General features: G+C 43.5%; 1 protein-coding gene across 10 annotated transcripts in view; it reads right to left on the bottom strand.

Moving 5' to 3' along the window:
- RECK (reversion inducing cysteine rich protein with kazal motifs) overlaps positions 1–23,242 on the bottom strand; it is a 1,668,523-nt gene that overhangs the window by 384,766 nt on the left and 1,260,515 nt on the right. For 8 of the 10 annotated variants that reach the window (XR_012724346.1, XR_012724347.1, XM_075314993.1 and 5 more), the window contains one exon: positions 9,989–10,199. The exons of 1 other annotated variant lie outside the window; for it this stretch is intronic. Coding sequence is in view for 6 of the 9 variants with exons in the window: in XM_075314993.1 (XP_075171108.1) it covers positions 9,989–10,199 (211 nt within the window). In the remaining 3 variants the exon portion in view is untranslated. Of the gene's footprint in view, positions 1–9,988; positions 10,200–23,242 lie in introns of those variants that run through there. One more of the 10 variants, XM_075314997.1, reaches the window with a different exon arrangement.

The following is a 23,242-nucleotide window of genomic DNA, read 5'->3' as shown; positions in this document are numbered from 1 at the left end:
GGAAGAGAGTGTGAGTAGGTTGTGGTCAGACAGGGGGAGGGGCAAGTTAGAGAGGTTAGATAGGGAACAGAGGCGAGTGAAGATGAGGTCCAGCGTGTGGCCATCTTTGTGAGTAGCTGCAGAAGACCATTGGGTGAGGCCGAAGGAGGAAGCGAGTGTTAGAAGTTTGGAGACAGATGAGTGGGAAGTGTCAATGGGGATGTTGAAATCACCCATGATGATGGTGGGGATGTCGGTGGAAAGGAAGTGTAGTAGCCAGGTGGTGAAATGGTCAAAAAAGGCAGTGGCTGGCCCTGGAGGGCGGTAAATGACAGCCAGCTGAAGGTTGGAGGGGGCGTAGATGCGTACGGAGTGCACCTCAAAAGATGGGAGCGTGACAGAGGGTGGTAGTGGAATTGGTGTAAAGGAGCATTGGTCGGACAGGAGCAAACCAACTCCTCCACCATACTTGTTAGTGGGGCGGGGAGTGTGAGAGAGTTGGAGACCGCCATAAGAAAGTGCAGCAGGAGAGGCAGTGTCAGAGGGGGTGAGCCAGGTTTCTGTGATGGCGAGGAAGGAGAGTTTATTAGTGATAAACAGATCATGAATGTAGGATAGTTTGTTGCAGACAGAGCGAGCGTTCCATAGAGCTCCTGTTAGTGGGACTGGGGGAGCGGGGGCTGGGTGAATGGGTATGAGGTTTGTGAGGTTGCGGAAATTTGTGTTAGGTTGTTGAAGAGGGTTTGAAGTGACAATGGGGATGTGGTGAGGAGGACCAGGATTTGAAGCAATATCCCCAGCAGTGAGGAGAAGCAATGAGAGTGTTAGTAAGTGGGAGCAGGAGAGGCCATGAGATGGACGTGTGTGTCTGGAGACACTGGGTGAAAAGAGGAGGAAAATATCTGAGGGGAAGGTAAGATGGGTGGGTTTGGATGGAGGGAGAGATGAATAGTTCATTACTGGCTTTAGGGATCAGAGGGGGCATTAGAAAGTGAAGTATTATAGGGGTGAAGGTGAATAGAAACACAAACATTGTTTACATTGCCTATGTATCCAGTTATCTTCCGTTCACTTCCGGCCCAATTCTGGCCTAATTCAATGCATCATACTTATATAGTGCATACTTATCTTTGTGCTGATGAAAAGTCTTGTGCAGACTTTTAGTTGCCCCACTATATACACATACAAGTGCACTCAGCTGTGAAGGGGTGGGTTTTAAGACTAACCCCTTGATCACTCAATCAAAAAAAAAAAAAAAAAAAAAAAAGATGCAGCTTAACATAGGCAAAATAAACAAAGGTCATAAAAGGGGGGTGCAAAACAGGGGGGGGGGAGATCACAGTGAGATGCTGGAGGATGTCACGAAGATATTGAAGCAAAGAAAGAACAGGTCAGATATAATAATATAATAATATAAATTAAGGCCAATACCTTTAACGCCTCTTGAACCAAGGCCCAACAATCTGTATATAATCCCCTAAGGCGGGCTTTACACGCTGCAACATTGCTAGCATCAGCTAGCGATGTCGAGCACGATAGCACCCGCCCCCGTCGTACATGCAATATTGTGTGATTGCTGCAGTAGCGAACATTATCGCTACAGCAGCTTCACACGCACATACCTGGTCGGCGATGTCGCGGTGACTGCCGAACAATCCCTCCCTCAAGGGAGCGTTCGGTGTCACCGCGACGTCACTCAGCGGCCGGCCAATAGAAGCAGAGGGGCAGAGATGAGCGGGACATAACATCTTCCCACCTCCTTCCTTCCGCATTGCCGGTGGTTAGCAGGTAAGGAGATGTTTATCGTTCCTGCGGTTTCACACATAGAGATGTGTGGTGCTGCAGGAACGACAAACAACATCGTACCGGCAGCAGTAACAATATTATGGAAAGGAGCGACATGTCACCGATCAACGATTTCCGATGTTTTTGCGATCGGTGATTGTCGCTCCTATGGTTTATACGCTGCGATGTTGGTAACGGCGCTGGATGTACGTCACTAACGACGTGACAACGACAATATATCGTTACCGATGTCGCAACGTGTAAAGCCCGCCTAAATCACAGTCAGTGGCGTAGCTAGGGTTTCAGCTCAGGACGGGGGGGGGGGGGGGGTTAAAACATCTGAGTGGGCCCTTTACCAAGTTAACCATGATAACTACGGTGGTGCAGACTAATCGTGGGTTTAGTGGAACCTCGGCAGATGACACTGATATTACCGCTATATGGTGACAATATAGAGGTAGATATCGGTGCTGCAGCACATACAAGAGATCACAGTGCAGTTATAGATGGTGACTTACAGCTGACATTTTTTTGCATGGAATTGTTCACCTTTTCTGTGTTTTCCATCTGGCCCAGACCGACATGACAACTTCTTCCAGCCACAAGTCATCTACAGAAATTACAACAAAGACACATGTAACTCCTCACACTTCCGGCACCGAACCTCATCTAATCCCAACCTGCACAAACTCCTCATCCTGCCGTCACCCCAATACTGAGCCGCTGCTGCCGTGTGTGTCCCTATTACTGCACCTGCTGTGTGGCACAAAAACCGTGCTCCTGTTACTGCCCCACATATTAATGCCACCACTGTACCCCCACATAATGCCACCACTGTACCTCCACATAGTAATGCCACCACTGTGCCCCCACATAATAATGCCACCACTGTGCCCCCCACATATTAATGCCACCACTGTGCCTCCACATAATAATGCCCCCACTGTGTCTCCACATAATAATGCCCCCACTGTGCCTCCACATAATAATGTCACCACTGTGCCCCCACATAATAATGCCACTACTGTGCCCCTCACATAGTAATGCCACCACTGTGCCCCCACATGGTAATGCCACCACTGTACCCCCACATAATAATGACACCACGGTGCCTCCACATAATAATGTCACCACTGTGCCCCCACATAATAATGCCACCACTGTGCCCCTCACATAGTAATGCCACCACTGTGCCCCCACATGGTAATGCCACCAATGTACCCCCACATAATAATGACACCACGGTGCCTCCACATAATGCGACCACTATGCCCCCCACATAATGCCACCACTCTACCCCCACATAATAATGCCACCACTGTGCCCCCCACATAATAATGCTAAAACTGTGCTTCCACATAATAATGCCACCACTGTGCCTCCACGTAATATTGCCCCCACTGTGCCTCCACATAATAATGCCCCCACTGTGCCTCCACATAATAATGCCACCACTATGCCTCCACATAATAATGCCACCACTGTGCCTCCACATAATGCCACCACTGTGCCCCCCACATAATGCCACCACTGTGACCCCACATAGTGATCCCACCACTGTGCCTCCACATAATAATGCCACCACTGTGCCTCCACATAATAATGCCACCACTGTGCCTCCAGATAATGCCACCACTGTGCCCCCACATAGTAATGCCACCACTGTGCCCCCACATGGTAATAATGCCACCACTGTGCCTCCACATAATGCCACCATTGTTCCCCCCACATTATGCCACCACTGTGCCCCCCACATACTAATGCCACTACTGTGACCCTCACATAATAATGTGGCCACTGTACCCCCCACATATTAATGCCACCATTGTGCCCTTTACACAGTAAAATGCCTCTTTTCTATTTTCTGGATGGTAAAATTGCCCCCTAGAAAATATTAATGCCCTGTGTAAGTGTCCTAGAAAAGTGCCCACATATTGCTCCTAGAAAGTAATAGAGCCCCCAGTGTTCCCGTGACGGTCACAACAGACGTGACGGATGGACAGAGGGACGGATGGGCGGAGGGACCGATGGACGGTGGGGGGGGTCTCACAGCAGGTGGGGGGTCTCACAGCAGGTGGGGGGATCTCACAGCAGGTGGGAGGGGTCTCACAGCAGGTGGGGGGTCTCACAGCAGGTGGGGGTGGGGGTCATAGCAGGTGGGGGTGGGGTCACAGCAGGTGGGGGGTCACAGCAGGTGGGGGTGGGGTCACAGAAGGTGGGGAGATCACAGCAGATGGAGGAAGGTGAGAGGTGGGAGAGGGGCAGCAGATGAGGGAGGGGGTGGCAGATGGAGGGGACGCAGCAGATGGGTTCAGTGCTGCTGGATCAGGGGCAGTGACTGCTGCAGCCGGCGGCTGATGGGTGGGGGCTGGGGCAATAGCGGCGGCTGAAAGGAGACAGTGTCTTTAAATTTACCAATCGCTTCCCTCACCTTCCACGGAGGCTGGAGTGAAGCTGAGGGGAGTGGTCACCGGCCCCAGATCCACAGTGCTTGTGGCCTTGTGACCGATCTCTCCAATCAGAACTGGGGGCAGGTGAAACTGAGGTCACCCAGCTCCAGCCAATGATTGGTTCTACAGCTGCACTGATCAGGGCTGGATTTGAATGTTTCAGCCATTTTCAATGGTTGGAACATTACAGTGGCTGTGATTGGCTGACGAACGCTGCTCAGCCAATCACAGCCTCCTTAGGTCCGGGGAGGAGACACCACCCCTCGTGAGGTCAGGCAGAGGGCCCCTCCTCCCCGAATCAAAGGTATTTGCAGCGATCGCAGCCACCGGGGCCACGATCTCACCATGACGTACTGGGTACGTCATGGGTCCTTAAGTACCAAGGAGCTATGACGTACCCAGTACGTTTTCAGGCTCTAGTGGCCCGCTCCCACTTGGGGCCCCTGTGCGACTGCAGGTGCTGTCAGTGCAACGTCCCCACCCCCTGCCCATGGGGCCCGGGGAGCAGAGAAATGAAAGGGGAGGGGCCCGGGCTGTCAGCATGTCCAGGCCCCGCCTCCTGCTCACTGCACGACCAGCCCTGCAAAGTGTACTGTCAACGCCCCCTGCACTGGGGCCCGGGAAGCAGAGGAATGAAAGGGGAGGGGCCTGTCAGCGTGTACGGGCCCCCCTCCTGCCTGCTGCTTACCGGGCCCGCTAGTGCTACAGGAGTTCCACTAGTAATGCCCTGATGGCGGCCCTGTCACAGAGGTTAACTATATCGGTGCACGCTGTGCACGCTGATATAGTAAATGGTATCGCAGCTCCAGGTGGCCCCCTCTGAGCACAGGGCCCGGGGCGGCCGCACCCTCTGCCCCCCCGCTAGCTACGCTACTGGTCCCAATGCATATCCATGTGCATTACAAGAGCACCTGTCCATGTCTATGCTTTCAAAGCACGATCGCAAGATGTGCAGCTTTGTGTGGAAGGTGTATAATGTGTCATCCGCAACAATCAAGGCAGCAGGATGCAATTGTGGGGATAAACTAGGTGCTGGGCAAAGACCAGCAGCACCCATCGGACCAATCTGCGCCAGTTAACATGCACCATGGGAGAATCATAAAAGGTATTTTTAGACCTACAGGGGGCTCATAGACAGACTGCTGGACTACTGTATAAGGGGAGTTAAAGTTGGTGACATTCATGAAAACCTGATCACAGTTTCCCTTGATGGAAAATTACTTGTAGTAAGTACAGTAACAGATCCTCTTTAAAAGAAGCCAAGTTTTTACAAAGTTTTCACAAGTTTTTAGTCTGTGAACAAATAACGGAAAAATATGGTGGTCCAGCTCACCCCAAAGTGCAGCAGTCTTTATCTCCGATGTCTAGGAAGCACGTGATCACGCTGCTGTTTCAATATATTGAAGGCTTCCAAAGAAGGATATGCAGATAAAATCCACTTTTTAATATTTTTTTTTTTTTAAAGCGATACCAAGTTCTTAAGGGGGCTTTACACGCAACAATATCTCTAATGATATGTCATCGGGGGTCACGCAATTTGCGATGCACTTCCGGCTTCGTTAGCGACGTTGTTGCGTGTGACACCTATGAGCGAGTGTTAACGATCAAAAATACTCACCTAATCATTGATCGTTGACACGTCGTTCATTTTCAAAAAATCTTTGCTGTTGCTGGACGCAGGTTGTTCCTCGTTCCTGAGGCAGCACACATCGCTATGTGTGACACCCCGGGAATGACTAACAGCAGTATTCCTGCATCCTCAGGCAACGAGGTGGGGATGTCGTTAATGCAGCTGGTCTCCGCCCTTCCGCTTCTATTGGCGGGCCGCTGTGTGACGTCGCTGGGACAGCGCACGAACCTACCACTTAAAAAAGAGGTTGTTCGCCGCCCACAGCGATGTCGCTAGGAAGGTAAGTGCTAGGAAGGGCAGCGATTTGCCCGTGATGCACAAACGACGGGGTCGGGTGCTTTCATGAGCAACATCGCTAGCAATGTCGCTGCGTGTAAAGCAGCCGTTAGTCTAAGATCAGTCTCTGATCGAAACATGTCTGGTGTTTTTCACTGTTTGTGACTACTGTTATTCATGTGAGGACTACAAAGTTTTGTATCTGTTTTAAAGAAAAATGTATTAAAAACTGGATTTTATCTGCATATCCTTATTTGGAAGCTAGATCTTTTTTTCTGTGAACAAATAATAACACTTTTATCAGCTCCTGTACTGCATTCCACAAATTTGTATATTATCTCATGACTTCCCTTGTATACTTTTACTTTTGAATTACTACCATGCTGTATCTAAATCCAGATGGGCTTGTGTCAGGAGATGGAATCATAGAATGGTAGAGTTGGAGGGGACCTCAAGGGCCATGAAGTCCAACCCCCTGCGAGTGCAGGTTGTCCTAAATCATCCCAGCTATATGTTTATCCATTTTTTGCTTGAAGATTTCCATTGATAGAGAGGACATTACCTCCCGTGATAATATACTTTTGTGGAATTTAGTACAAGCGCTGATAAAGGTGGGTATTTGGTCACAATTAGAGATGAGCGGACTAGCAGATAACGGGGACTGGCGGGTCCCTGTTCTCTTTTTTGCATAAAATAAATCTGGTTCCAGTTTGGAATCCGGTCCCCATAGAAGTCTATGGGGAACAGAATCTGGAGATTAAAAATGGTGGTAGAAGGGATAGGGGAATGGGAGCAAGTGCGCTGTACTTATTGATGTTCCGGCATGGCTGTAAGCTGCTCCCAAGCCTTGCATTCACTTTCTGGGCCACTAACTACTGCTCATCCATATGCATTGCTTTCCCTGCCCACCGGCGCGCCTGTGATTGGTTGCAGTCAGATGGGCCCCCAGCCTGAGTGGCAGCATGTCAGCTGACTGCAACCAATCACAGGTGCCAGAATGGCCGGTGGGTGGGGAAAGCAGTGTAACTGTCTGTGGGTCAGTATCATGTGATAGGGGCATGTTGAAATGACATCATACCTGAAACATGCCCGTACACTCTAGCATCTACCATCAGTATTGTGGTACAAAAATTAAAAAATAAAACAATTGGTGTAGGATCCCTCAATATTCTGATACCCAGCACAGATAAAACCCACGACAACAGGCTGCAGCCTATAGCCATGCGCCTATCTTGGCTGTGTATAAACATAAGAGGAACCGCATGTAAGGGGTTTTTTTAATTATAGAAATAAATAATTTAAAAAACGACGTACAGTCCCCCCCAATATTGACACCCAGCCAAGATGAAGCCCAACAGCTGGGCGCTGGTATTCTCTGACTTGGGAGGTCCAGTCTAAAAATATCAGCCTCCAGCTGCCCGGAGTTGTCACATCCATTAGATGCAACAATCCCGGCACTTTACCTAGCTTTTCCCAATTGCCCTGCTGCGTTTGCAATTGGGGTAATATAAGTGGTTAATTACAGCCCACAGCTGTCAATAAGCTCTACATTACTTATGGCAGCATCTGAGACCCCCCATCACTAATCTGTAAGTGAAAAATAAACACCAAAAAAAATCTTTTATTTGTAAATAACACCCTCTTTCACCACTTCGTTAACCCCAAAACACCTCTGCAGGTCCGGCGTAATCCACTCGAGGTCCCACGACGATTCAGCTTTGCTACATCTGAACCTCATAGCACGTGATCATGGAACATGACTGCCCGCTATGAGCTCCAGAGAATGAATGAGCAGCAGCGATAAGCGGTGATGTCACTCAGGCTAGTTGCGGTCAGATCTCCAGGTCTCCACCTGTGATCGCAGGTAACCTGACCTCGGAGAACCTATGATGACCTCATTAAACTCAGTGAACTCACCTGAATCTCCTGGTACAAAAAGTGTTGGGTTTTTTTGCCAAGACATGCTGTTTTGGTGCTTACATTTTTACACCATATTCCTGCACCTACTCTACACTTTGTGGCAAAAAAAAAATTGCATCACTGATGCAGCATACCTCATGTGGTTTTGATGTAGCTTTTTTGCCAGGAAGTGTAGATTGGATATAGGAATATGGTGTAAAAATGTAATCACCAAGTTTGCATCTCTTGGCCCAAAAATGCAAAAAAAAAAGTTTTTTCTCTGCCAGAAGGTTCAAATTTGATACTGAAATCAAAAACAACGTCAAAGAATGTGTAAAACAAAATGTGTTTTGTTTGCCAGGAGGTGTAGATTAGGTGCAGGAGTATGGTGTAAAAATGTAATCACTATATTTGCATCTCTTGGCCCAAAAATACAAAAACACAGCATCAAAACCATGTAAAAAAAATTTGTAAAACACCCCATTTTTTTTGACAAGAGGTATAGATTGGGTGCAGGTAAAATTTTCAGCGACAAATCTATATCTCTTGAAAAGAAAACCCCGCGGGTTTCTGCCAGGACATGCAGGTATCATCTGAGGTGAGGTCACTAACATTACCGAGGTCACCTGAAGTCAGGTTACCTGCTGGCACAGGTGGATGACCATGGGAATGTTTAGCTGTGACCACAAAAAACTGGCATGCATTGCAGCTCAGTCATTCTCTGTCTGCAGTCACAGCGGGCAATCATGCTCTATGGCCGCTAGCTGTGACTTACATGTAGCAGAGCTGAAAGGTCATGGGACCTCGTGTTGATTATGTCAGACCTGCAGGGGTGTTTTGGGTTAATAAAATGGTGAAAGAGGGTGTTTTTTGTATTTTATTCCAAATAATTTTTTCGGTGTTTGTGTTTATTACGGATTAGTGATGGGGAGTCTCAGACGCAGCCATTACTAATCTAGAGCTTAGTGACAGCTGTGAGCAGTTAATAACCTCTTATATTACCCCGAGTGAAACTGCAGAAGGGCACTCAGGAAGAACCGGGTAAAGCACTGGGCTTGCTCATCTAATAGATGCAACAATCCTGAGCAGCTGCAGGTTCCTTTTATTAGGCTGGAGGTGGTTAAATAAACATGAACCTCCCCAGTCTGAGACTACCAACTTCATCTTGACTGGATATCAAAATTGGGAGGGACCGCACGTCTTTTAAATTATTTATTTAAATAATTAAAAAAAAAAAAAACAACACATGTGGTTCCTCTTATTTTGATACACAGCCAAGATGAGTGCAGGACAGGAGGTTGCAGCCTGTAGCCATGGGCTTTATTTGTGCTGGGTAGCATAATATGGAGGCCCCTATGCCAAATATTTTAGTTTATTTTTACAGTACGATACTGAAACGCAGACAGCACCTGTGATTGGTTGCAGGCAGGCGCTGTCACACAGGTTGGGGAGCATGTCTGACTGCAACCAACCACAGATGCCAGGATGACCGGTGGGCAGGGAAAGCAGTGCATATGCGATTGCCATAATGCAAAGCACCGGAAGAAACTGCACGACCTGGAAACTGTGTGCTGCCATGATGGAGCATTGGTACATATGAAGCGCTTGCTTCATTCTTATTTTTTTATTTTTCATTTTTTTTTTTTTTAAATTTCTCACGTGCTGGATCAAAACTAAACTTGGCACCTGGGTACCTTTGAAACAGCGCAGATCTGGACTTTTCCAGTCTGGGTCAACTCATCACTAGTCACAATCATTTGAAACTGGTGACAGGTTCCTCTTAAATGTTTAGAATCTAATGCTGCAGGACATAAACTGAGAGGGAGTATAATAAAATAAAAATCTGAAGTGATGCACGTTCTATTAGTCACAATTTGCAATTTTGTCATCACATGAAGATGCCGTCAAGGAAATCTCTACTATATTAGTCATCAGAAAAACATCTTTTGCCATAAATGCTCATACTTACCAGGAGGAATTACTGCTTTACAGGCAACCTTAGGCTTAGCTGGGCACTTAATGGAGGCACATTCTGAATGAAAACTGTGCTCTGTTAATATCCCAACATCTTGACACCTGCCATAATAATCCACAGCAACGCGGTCGGAATAAGCACTGCATACATTAGTATATGTTTCCCCATTATGTCCGCAGACTGGATCCATGGATTTGCAGAAAGTCTATAATATTTAAAAACATTTACATTTAGATAAGATTTTACATATGAGGCTTTTGAACAGCTAGAAATATGTTGCATTTGTACTCTAATTAATATATTAATACTATTCTAATTTTACACAGCATAAAACTAGATTAAACAAGCACATTTATCACAGTGGTGCATGCTCTATATTAAATCTGGCGCACCTTACTAGCCTTGTTAGACACTGTTCCTTCTTATGTTACCTCATGGTTGGCTTACTTCGCCAGTATTTTGCATAGATGCACGATGTTAATAAATGTGGCACATTTTAAAACTCAAACTCAGTCAATCTCCCATTTCTAGGGACTTTAATTCAAGAAAGGTGCAAAAAGTATTTAAAATACAGCTTTTCTAATCATAGGATTTTATTATTTCTCTCTTATTCATCTAACATGCTATAAAACCAACTCACACAAAACACTTTGTAATGTTTTCCAGCGTTCTGTTGTGCTACTTTTTTGGGGGGAAATTTGTGGATAGCTTACACATGTGCTGTTGTCCTCTTCATTGTATGATGATTGAATTTGACTTCCCCTCTTGTGAAAAGTCACACCTTGGGACCGTGAATGATATGATTCCCTAGTTGTGATAACCATAAACTATATATAAATTTGCAGCTTTGTGTCAGAAAACATTAGAAATAATTTTTGATAGGACTCATGTGGGTCTATCAGTGATGACATCACACATTATATAGTCTCTGATATGTGGTTTCTTTGTGTTTTGACCCCACATTGTGTGGTGGGGAGCACAAGTAACTTGCATTGATATGAGATGGGATATTGTCACCTACAGTCTGTCATATGTGCGATTTTCTTATTTGACCCCCCTATATATGTATGTTTGTGTATGTGTGCACGTATGTGTATATGCGCACATGTATTGGATATGTTACTATTCCAATATTGAAACTATATGGGGGATTTGAAATGGGTTGTACTTTTTTCTGAAGGGATGTGAGGTTATATTTATTTTATTAATCTACTTTCATATAATGAAATTTTCTACTTATAAAATAATTCCTAATATAGGTTTTGTTATTTGTCCTCTATGGAACATTTTGAGGCATTATAGACATATTATTATTAAACGTATTTACACGAACTTTTGGTGTTTTCTGCTGCTCTGTGTCCTCCTGTGATGTGCGCATGTCTGTTCGCGCGCTCTCTGGAGGACTCTTCCGGGTGTATACACCCTGCGGCCTTTTAATGCCCAATGCGCATGCCCACTGACGTCATCAGGAGATTTCTCCCTGGGCGTGCGCAATAGGGCTGGAGAGCTGCGGTGTGCTATGCACAATTACCAGGGGCTGCTCTTTGCGCGTGCGCCGTCATGACGTGTGCACATCATCTGTGGACTAATTGACTGACTATGGGTATATAACCTTACTATCCTGGGAACGAATGCACTTCCGCCCCTGCCTCCATCCCACTGAGGAAGCGACAGCGACACGCGTACGGGACTGGGAGCTTCAATCTTCCCCCCACCCTTTGTGCCCTTTGCTCCTACTCTGTCCAAACATGTGTAAGCTTCATACAACCTTTGAGACTTACGGTGTTAGTCACTTAGATTAGCAATAGCCCTTGGTCAGTGTTGGAGCTTCCTTGTTCTCACTTATTTCTATGCAGCAGATTTCTAGGATATATCCATAGTCGAACTGATTGACATTTGCTCTGCTGCTCATTTATGTGATGCAAGTATATTTGATTGCTTGAATTTTACATCTGGGCCCTGGAATACATATATGTGGGGGTGATTGTTGGTAGAGGTCCTCCTTTATACCTATATATTGATGAATTTACTGTATTTTAATAATGTGTGTTTTTCTATATCTTACTCCTGTGTATGTATGTGTTCTGAGGCACATCCTTTTGAGACTATATAGATGGAGTTTTTTCGGAAATGTTATCCTAATCTAAGGGAACCATAAGAATTTTGATATTTACATAATGTTCTCACAGTGTTTTTCCCTTTGATCTTTGATTTTATTTTTTTTGTATTTTTTGGGGGGGAGTTGAGGGCTGAATCCATTTGTTCTACATTTATTTATAGTAAATTTAGCGTATATACACAGGTCCTGACCATTATTTGCATTTACTTTTACTTTTCTTTTTTTGTTTTGTAGTACTCTAACATGGCTTATGAATCTTGTACAAAGTTAAAAAAACTTCTTATTTTTTGTCTTTGAACTGTTTTGCACCCCCTTACCGCAAAAAACTCACAAGTTCCTAAAAAGGCGCAAAATAATAGTAAAAGATAACAACAATTGTGGTTGTCATTAAAATGAATATGGCATTTCAAATAAGCTGCATGATCCTTTCAAACAGTGTCAAAGTACAGTTACCAAGTACTAATGGTGCATGAAAGATGTATAGACAGATAAATAGGAGGGAGCAGATTCTGATCAAAATATTGAAAGAGGGAAGTTAGGGGAGAGTTAAATTATTGAGTTGAGGTGATATGCCTGTTTAACCCCTTCAGCCCCCGGGCACTTTCCGATTTTGCGTTTTTGTATTTTGCTCCCCTTCTTCCGAGAGGCGTAACTTTTATATTTTTCCATCAATCTTGCCATATGAGGGCTTGTTTTTTGCGGGACGAGTTTTACTTTTAAATGAAACCATAAGTTTTACCATATAGTGTACTGGAAAACGGCAAAAAAATTCCAAGTGCGGAAAAATTGCAAAAAAAGTGGGATCGTACAATAGTTTTTGGGATATTTTATTCACCGTGTTCACTATATGGTAAAACTGAGGTATTGGGGGTTACTTGGAGAATAGTGATCACAAAATAATAAGTTTTCATGTATTCTTTAGTAAGATGTCTAGTAGAGGGGCTACAAGGACACTAAACTTCAGGAAAGCAAATTTTAAACGGTTGAGAGATGATCTTAGTGCAATAAACTGGGATGATGTACTAAGTAATAAAAGTACACAAAGCAAATGGGAGACTTTTATGAGCATCCTGAATAGGGCTTGTGCAGAAAATATACCCTATGGGAACAAACATGCTAGAAATAGGAGGAAACCCCTATGGCTAAATAGAGCTGTAAGGGAAGCAATAAAAGAAAAACAGAAAGCCTTAAAAGAATTAAAGAGGGTAGGTAGTGATGAAGCATTATATAATTATAGAAAATTAAATAAAACATGTAAAAAGCAAATTAAGTTAGCTAAGTTTGAGACAGAGAGACTCATTGCGAGAGAAAGTAAAAATAATCCTAAAATATTCTTTAACTACATAAACAGTAAAAAACTGAAAAGCGATAGTGTTGGCCCCCTTAAAAATAGTCTTGGTGAAATGGTGGAAGGGGATGAGGGTAAAGCCAACCTGCTGAATGACTTTTTTTCTACGGTTTTTATACAAGAAAATGCCATGGCAGATGACATGACCAGTGATACCATAAATTCACCCTTGAATATTACCTGCTTAACCCCAGGAATAATGGGATGTATTAAAAGAGGTATAAGTGTTCATGAAAAAAATATAGTTCTACCTCTGTACAAGTCACTAGTGCGACCACACTTAGAATACTGTGTACAATTCTGGTCACCGATATAGAAGAAGGACATAGCTGAACTGGAGAGGGTGCAGAGAAGAGCGACCAAGATTATTAGAGGAATGGGTGGGCTGCAATACCAAGACAGGTTATTAAACTTGGGGTTATTTAGTTTGGAAAAACGAAGGCTTAGGGGGGGATCTAATCACAATCTATAAATATATGAGGGGACAGTACAGAGACCTTTCCAAAGATCTTTTTACACCTAGGCCTGCGACTGGAACATGGGGGCATCCGCTACGTCTTGAGGAAAGAAGGTTTAATCATAATCACAGACGAGGATTCTTTACTGTACGAGCAGTGAGACTATGGAACTCTCTGCCGCATGATGTTGTAATGAGTGATTCACTACTAACATTTAAGCAGAGCCTGGATGCCTTTCTTGAAAAATTTAATATTACCAGTTATGTATATTAGATTTTATGACAGGGTATTGATCCAGGGAACTAGTCTGATTGCCGGATGTGGAGTCAGGAAGGAAATTTTTTCCCCATTGGAACTTGTTTGCCACATTGGGTTTTTTTTTGCCTTCCTCTGGATCAACATGTTAGGCTACGGGTTGAACTAGATGGACTTAGAGTCTCCCTTCAACCTTAAAAACTATGATACTATGATCTATGTGATGCCTCAGGTCGGTGCGAGTTTGTAGACACCAAACATGTATAGGTTTACTTGTATCTAAGGGGTTAAAAAAAATTCACAAGCTTGTCCAAAAAACGTGGCGCACGTTTTGCACCATTTTCCAAAACCCGTAGCGTTCTTATTTTTCAGGATCTGAGGCTCAGTGATGGCTTATTTTTTGCGTCTCGACCTGACGTTCTTAACGGTACCATTTTTGCGCAGATGCTACGCTTTGATTGCCTGGTATTGCATTTTGCGCAAAATTTGCAGCGACCAAAAAACGTAATTTTGGCGTTTGGAATTTTTTTGACGCTACGCCGTTTACTGATCAGATTCATTGATTTTATATTTTGATAGATCGGGCATTTCTGAATGTGGCGATACCAAATATGTGTGTATTTTTTATTTTTTTAACCCTTTAATTTTCAATGGGGTGAAAGGGGGGTGATTTGAACTTTTAGGTTTTTTTTTATTTTTTTTTAACTTTTTAAAACTTTTTTTTTCCTTTTTTTTATTTTACTAGTCCCCCTAGGGGGCTATAGCGATCAGCTATCCGATCGCTCTGCACTATCTGCAGATCTCAGCTACAGAGCTGAGAACTGCAGATTTGCTGCTTCACTTTCAATGCCGGCTGTATTCCGGCATTGGGAGGAAGTGAGTCATGTTAGCTACAGGCGTCATCACATGACCCTGTGCTACCATGGCAACCGCCGAAAGTCATGTGATCATGTCACGTGACTTCATGTGGGGGCGGGGTAAGTGACTGTCATGGCAGTGCCCATATACATATCGCTGCCAAGATTTTGGCAGCGAAATGTAAGGGGTTAATGGCCGCGGGTGGAAGTGATTCCACCCGCGGCTAGCAGGCACACATGTCAGCTGTTGATAACAACTGATATGTGCGCGGATCGCCGCCGCCTTCCGGCGGCAGGGGGCGGGGCTTACCGGCACACGATCCATGATGAACCCAGTACGTCATGGGTCGTTAAGGGGTTAAAGAGATGTGTTTTTAAAAGCACGCTTAAAAACATGGGGATTAGGTATTATAACTTTAATAAGAGGAAAAATATCGGCACATCCAACGTAAAATAATTTCTTTCTTTATTTTCACATGGTATTAAAAAAGTCCATCCATATACAGAAGACCCTGACGCGTTTCCGACGCAAAAGAGCGTCCTTAATCATAGGCTAACATTTTTAGTGAGCTCTAGACATTTATAGGAAAAGATCAACAATATAGTTAGAGACTATCAGTAACACATGACTAAAAATCACACACTAAAAACAAAAAGTAGGATTGGACAAAAAGAAGGGGGAAGGGAGTGTGAAACACCATAGTATAGGGTATCTCATATAAAGTACCATTAATATTATCTCAGCATTGACATAGAGCAAGTCGTATTTAATCTCATTGCAATGACCTGTGTGACTGAGCACATTGCAAGGAGAGAAAAAAAAAAAAGGAAAAAGGGGGATTTTTTTCCTCCTTTCTTTTTATTCAATATATATAATATAAATCGTTTCTATAATTCATACCTCCTGGAAATTTGGTTTTTAATGTAAGGATCCAGTAAGCTTCTCTCAAAGCTAGATTTTTCATCCTGTTACCACCTCTAGTGGATGCATTGACTTTCTCAATAGCAAAAAAAGAGAAGCTATCCAGCCCTCCCCTATGTGTAGTTATAAAGTGTTTGGCAGCTCCTGAGTATGAAGCATTGCCATTATTAATGTTTGCAATGTGTTCAGCCACACGTTTTTTTATTTTGCGAGACGTATAACCAACATAGCGCAATTCACATGTTGCACATTCAATACAATAAATCGCATGATCTGTATCACAATTTATAAAAGATTGTATCGTATGCGTTTTACCAGAAGGAAGTGAAATCACAGTTTTTCTATTTTGGGCATAAGGACATACATTACATCTGGATCCCCCACACCTATAAAAACCTTTCACTTGCAACCAATGCTGTTGTCTGTTTACTGTGGAAAAAAGGCTGGGGGAAAGCATGTTTCCCAAGGATCGACCTCGTCTTGCCACACACATGTAACCGTTTTTTAGTACTTTTCCCAGGATGTCATCCTGATTGACAACAGGCAAATATTTGAGAATTATTGCTTTTATTTGCTGAAAATTAACACTATGTGCTGTAGAGAAAATTAATCTCTGATTTTTATCAGAATGACCCCTGGGAAGTTGGTGATTATTATAAAGTACGTTCTGTCTAGAATGACTACGTACGATATAACATGTGTGATTTAGGGCAGTAGTACAGTAACCTCTCTCTTTTAATCGTTTTTTTATTATTGAACTCTCCCTATCAAAGCTGGCATCACTAGAACATAGGCGTCTTGCCCGCATGAATTCTCCATGTGGTATTGCATTAATTGTGTGACGGGGATGATTGCTTGAAGCAAGGAGTAGAGTATTACTGAGGTTTCTTTCCTATAAAGACAAGAATTAACTGATTTCGTATAAGGATCACCAGTGAGTGTAATATCCAAAAAAGGAACTTGTGGGCCACCATGACTATAGGTAAAACTCAAATTTAAATCATTTTGGTTCAGAAACTCCAAAAAGTGAGGCACGGCCGCCATGTCGCCCGACCAAACAAAGATCAAGTCGTCGACATAGCGGCCGAACCAAACTATATCAGCGAAAAATGGATTGGTATCAGCAAAGAGAAATAACTCCTCCCACCAAGCCATATATAATATAGCTAAAGTGGGGGAGAATTTCGAGCCCATTGGGGTGCCCTCTACTTGTAAGAACATAGAAGAATCAAACATGAAAAAATTGCTCCTGAGTAGATAATTTGTCACTTCCAAAACATAACTGATAAATTCCTCACTGTAATTACCGTATTTCCTCAAATGGTGACCAATAGCCAGTACCGCTAGTTGGTGGGGTATAACGGAGTATAAATTCACCACATCAAATGTCAAAAATCTATAATGCTGTTGCCAAACAAAACTATCAAAGCATTTCAACACTGCACTGGTGTCCTTTAGAAAGCCAGGGACTCTAAGGGTTAATGGCTGCAAAACACCATCCAGCCATGAACTAATACCCTCATTCAAGGAATCTATCCCTGCAACTATGGGTCGAAGTGGAGGAGGAAAGATGTCTTTGTGTAATTTTGGCAACCCATGAAAAATGGGAGTTACAGGATGATCAGGCAAAAAAACTTTTTTATATTTAGACTCAAAAAAATTTAGTGCAATACCTTCCTCCACTAACCGCTTTAAGTCCTCTTTGTATTTCACTGAGGGATCATTAGAAAGGCGTACATATGTTCTAGAATTAGACAAAATAGACATGACTTGTGTGGCATAAAGAATGGAGTCCAAGACAACCACACAGCCTCCCTTGTCACTCTGGCGTATAACAATGGTTTTATTGTGCTGCAATTCATGTAATGCTTTAAATTCATTTTTATCAAAATTTTTGAACCGATTATCTGTAAAGGATTCCTCATGCAACCTCACTAGATCCCTCTCAACTAAGGACTGAAAGAGATCCAGCGATGGAACACGAGCCTCCAAAGGATAATATGTATTATTTTTGTATTGCAAATTACCATCAAAGCACACAAGGGGAGGCTGTGAGCTGCCCTCACTATGCAGGCTTTCCAAGGCGAGCAGTGCAGATTGCTCAGAAAACAACATACGAGATTTTACAATGGAATCAGAAGAATCATCATCAATGACATTGGTTACAGGCGCAGACATAGAATCATTTTCCTCTTTAAAGAAATGTCTCTTAAGCGTAAGGAGACGTGTAAATTTGTTCACGTCTCTAATTGTTTCAAAAAGATTAAACCCTTTAGCAGGGACAAAATTTAACCCTTTAGAGAGAATGTTTATCTGAGTATTTGAGAGAATATAGTAGCGGTTAATATGCATACACTAGGCCATTGATGATTTAATATCTCTTCTTCGGACCTCTGGGTGGATTTTTCCTCCTGATGTTTCCTAGAGGATCTTCTACCTCCTCGTCCACCACTCCGTTTTTTGATAGGCGTTTTTTTGGTATGGCTCCCTGATCAGCAGATGAAAAATCTGAGCCATAATCAGTGGAATCATGATCAGATGAAGAAAACGAAACATGTCTAGCTCTATTGTCAAACTCAGGCCCATTTTGATTATGTTTCAAAATAGGTTTATTTTTAAAGACATTCTGTGATCTTTTCCAAGTATACACTTTGTTATTACTGTAGTCCCATACATCACGTTTCAATTTTTTCTGTTTAATTTTTACAATATGATCCTCCAAAGAAGATAAATTGTCAGTCATTTTCTTGTTGAGACAAATATATTCCTCTGTATCTTTTTTTATCAGCAATAGATGCAAAAACATCACCAATATCTTTTTTGAGATTATCCAATTTCTTTTCTTCATAAGAACAGATTAAACCCATAAGTTCCAAGGAGCATTTGCTCAAAATATGGTTCCATTTCTCCTGGAATTCATCCGAAAAAACTGTTGTGGGAAATTTTTAATGCGAAGTCCTCTGGGGATCATGTCTCTGTCTATATAATTTTTCAGAGTGTTATAATCCCACCATGTACGTAACTCTTGTCCAGAGATTTTATCTAGCTGATTAAAGGTGCTTTGAAGATCTGAAGTACCCATTGCAAAATCACTGGGGTCCTTGAACATTTGTGCAATTCTTTCATAGCGCTTATCCATGATATACTAACGGTGTTCTCACAATAGGAATTTAGAATCAAAAATATTTTATATAAATGTATATATAGAGATGGTGACCAAATAGTAAACAGTCAATGTGCAAGTTATGGGTATTTACCCTTATTCCAGGATCTGCTTCTAGATCCACAAGCAGAGCTTCCCAGGCAGGCAATGGTACAACAACAGACGAAATGGAGGAAAGCTTGACATGCCCAATGGAATAGGTCATCACACATCCATGGAGTGCAACGATATGAAGTCCGCCAGGTGGACTATAACTTGAATAAGAGGAAAAACATCGGCACATCCAACGTAAAATAATTTCTTTATTTATTTTCACATGGTATTAAAAAAGTCCATCCATATACAGAAGACCCTGACGCGTTTCCGACGCAAAAGAGCGTCCTTAATCATAGGCTAACATTTTTAGTGAGCTCTAGACATTTATAGGAAAAGATCAACAATATAGTTAGAGACAATCAGTAACACATGACTAAAAATCACACACTAAAAACAAAAAGTAGGATTGGACAAAAAGAAGGGGGAAGGGAGTGTGAAACACCATAGTATAGAGTATCTCATATAAATAAAAAAACGTGTGGCTGAACACATTGCAAACATTAATAATGGCAATGCTTCATACTCAGGAGCTGCCAAACACTTTATAACTACACATAGGGGAGGAGGGCTGGATAGCTTCTCTTTTTTTGCTATTGAGAAAGTCAATGCATCCACTAGAGGTGGTAACAGGATGAAAAATCTAGCTTTGAGAGAAGCTTACTGGATCCTTACATTAAAAACCAAATTTCCAGGAGGTATGAATTATAGAAACGATTTATATTATATATATTGAATAAAAAGAAAGGAGGAAAAAAATCCCCCTTTTTGCAATTTCAAAGGTGAAAAAAGTCTGGATTCTGGTAAGGTTGTTAAGATGAAGGTAACATGACCGAATCAGCGATTGAATATAAGGAATAAAGGAAAGTTCTGTTTCAATTATAACCCCAAGACAGCGAGTGTGCTTGGGAGTAATTGTTAAACAACCCAAGGCAACTGCAATATTGGATCGTGACATAACATAAGTTCAGTTTTTAAGAAATTTGGTTTTAGACAGAGGGAGGACATGATAGTAGAGACAGCAGAAAATATAAAATACCAGGGATTGTCTAAGTTGGGGGGGGATGTCAATGGAAGAGCTGTATAATTGGGTGTCATCAGCACAGACATGATGCTGGAAACAAATTCTGCGGATGATTTGTCCAATACAGATCGTGTATAGAGAAAAGGATGGGGCCCAGGACTGAGCCTTGAGGAACTCTGATAGTAAGAGGAAAATAAGGGGAGTAAGGGTACCGTCTCACTAAACGACGTACCAGCGATTCCGACCATGATATGACCTGGCCAGGATCACTGGTGCATCGCTACAGGGTCGCTGGTGGAGTGTCAAACAGGCAGATCTCACCAGCAAGCAGCCACAAGCGACTCTGCGCTTGGTAACCAGGGTAAATATCAGGTAACTAAGCAAAGCGCTTTGCTTGGTTACTCGATATTTACCTTGGTTGCAGCGTACACTGCTTCGTGCTGGCTCCCTGCATACGTAGCCAGGGTAAATATCGGGTAACTAAGCAAAGCACTTTGCTTGGTTACCCGATATTTACATTGGTTACCAGCGTACGTTGCTTAGCGCTGGCTCCCTGCACATGTAGCCAGGGTAAATATCGGGTAACTAAAGGCCCTGTCACACAAACAGATAAATCTTTGGCAGATCTGTGGTTGCAGTGAAATCATGGACATATTGTTCCATTTGTACACAGCCACCAACCTGGCACTGATTGTCCACAATTTCACTGCAACCACAGATCTGCCACAGATTTATCTGTGTGCGCGCGACAGGGCCTTAAGCAAAGCTCTTTGCTTAGTAACCCGATGTGTACCCTGGTTATGTGTGCAGGGAGCTAGCGCTAAGCGGTGTACACTGGTAACCAGGGTAAATATCGGGAAACCAAGCAAAGTGCTTTGCTTAGTTACCCGATATTTACCCTGGTTACCAGCGTACACTGCTTACACAAAGTCGGTGCTCGTTGGGCTCCCTCCGTCAAACACGCCGATGTGTGATGCACAGCGGGAGACCAACAAGCAAAAAATGAACCAGAACAGTGTGTAACGATCAGCGATTTCACAGCAGGGGCCAGGTGGCTGCTTAGTGTCGCACACAGCAAGATCGCTGATGAGGTCACTGGTACGTCACAAAACCTGTGACTCAGCAGCGATCTCTCTAGCGTTATCGCTATGTGAGAAGTACCCCTAAGAGAGAGCAAACGATTCAGTGAAGGAGCTATCAGAAAAACATGAGAGAGTGGTGTTCTCAAGGTAGATAGAGTAGAGCATAGTGAGGAGGAGCTGGTGATCCACAATGTCGAATGCAGAAGAGAGGTCCAATAGAATCAGCAGGGAGTAGTGACCATTGGATTTTGCAGTTAGTAAATCATTAAAGACTTTAGGGTGGTTTCAGTAGAGTGTAAAGAGCAGAGACCAGATTGTAAAATGTTATGAAGAGCGTTATCTAAGAGACAGCGGATCAGACAAGAGTGGACCAAGCAAGAGTGGATCAAGCATTAAACAGGAGTTTAGAGATGAAAGGTAGATTAGAGGCAGTTCTCTAGTTAGTAATGCAGATCTGATCAATGGATTTTTTTTTTTAAAGAAAAGGTGTTATGATTGCAAGTTTGAATGAAGAGGAAAAGATACCGTAAGAAAGAGCGATTAAATACTTTAGCTAGGCAGGTAAGGAAAACAAGGGAGAGAGAATGGAGGAGATTTGAGATAATAGGTTCACTCGTGCAGGTTGTTGGTTGAGAAGAAACAAGGAGTCAGGAAACTTCCTCTGTGACAGGTTCAAAGATGGAAAGTAAACTTGAGGTGTGGGAGGGAAGGGGATCCAGGCAGAGGCATATCTGGGAGGGGGCTGGTGGGGCATCTGCCCCAGGTGCAACTGTCAGGGGGGCGTGGTCAGGCTGGCTGATGCAGCGCTGTGAATGCCTCCCCGGGGCTGCATTTTTCACCCCGTAGTGAGAGCCGGCCATTCACTGAGCCCAGCTATCAAGTTAACAGCCGCACTCATAGAAACTGCAGGGGGTGAGGTAACTATCTGTGAACACATTATGAGGGGACAGAGGGTGGGGAGGGGGAAGTATTTATAAAAACAGTATGGGGAGAGAGGGTGGGGAAAGGGAACTGTTGATACAGTACGGTGGGAAGAGAGGATGGGAAGGGGGGAAGTATCTTTGGACATAGTATGGGGAGAGAGAGGATGAGGGGTGATGTATGTCGAGAGGGAAGATGAGGGGTGATGTATACAGACAAGCTATAGGAAGTGAGGGTGTGGGGTGATGTATACAGACATACGGTAGTATAGGGAGTGAAGGTAAGGGGTGATGTATGGAGAGAGTGAGAGGTGATGTATACATACATAGTATAGGGGTGAATGTATACAGACATAGTATGTGGAGCGATTGGGGGAATGTATACAGACATAGTATGGGGAGCAAACGGGAAAGAAATTTTGAGGACACAGAATAGAGAGTGACATGGTATGAGGAGCAAGTGGGCAGGATGGGGAGTGAGGGAGAAAAGTATGTGGACACACAGGAGGTAGTGAGGAGACAGTAAGGGATGAGAAAAATGTAAGTAGGTACAGAATAGAGACTGGGTAATGGAGGGGGCGGTATGGAGAGGAGGCAGAATGGGAGGACAGTGTGAGGCCATTGCAAGGAGGGGTGTTTGATGAGAGAGCACAGTATAAAGACTGGGCAGTATAAGGGGACACAGTGTAAAGGACTGTGTGAAGAATAGGCTCAGTATGGAAAGGAGAGGGGAGTCTGGAGGGCATGTACCATAAGAGGGACAGTGTGTGGTTCATATTTTGTGCAGAGAACACAGTGAGGGGCCATTATTTATTCTCAGGCACAGTGTAGGGCAGATATTTTAAAATAGAAATATTATAATCATTCTGCTATTTTTAGGGGCATTGTGCCGGGATGTGTTGCAGAAGACCGGAGAAGATGGAAGTCTGCGGAGACGAGATGTGAATGTGAAAAGTAATCATGGCATCAAGACAAGATAAAGAATAGAAAGAAACAACTCAGAGACA

Source organism: Anomaloglossus baeobatrachus, chromosome 6 (assembly GCF_048569485.1).
Source record: "Anomaloglossus baeobatrachus isolate aAnoBae1 chromosome 6, aAnoBae1.hap1, whole genome shotgun sequence".
In the NCBI taxonomy this organism is placed as follows: domain Eukaryota; kingdom Metazoa; phylum Chordata; class Amphibia; order Anura; family Aromobatidae; genus Anomaloglossus; species Anomaloglossus baeobatrachus.
This window is presented reverse-complemented; position numbering and strand designations above follow the sequence as displayed.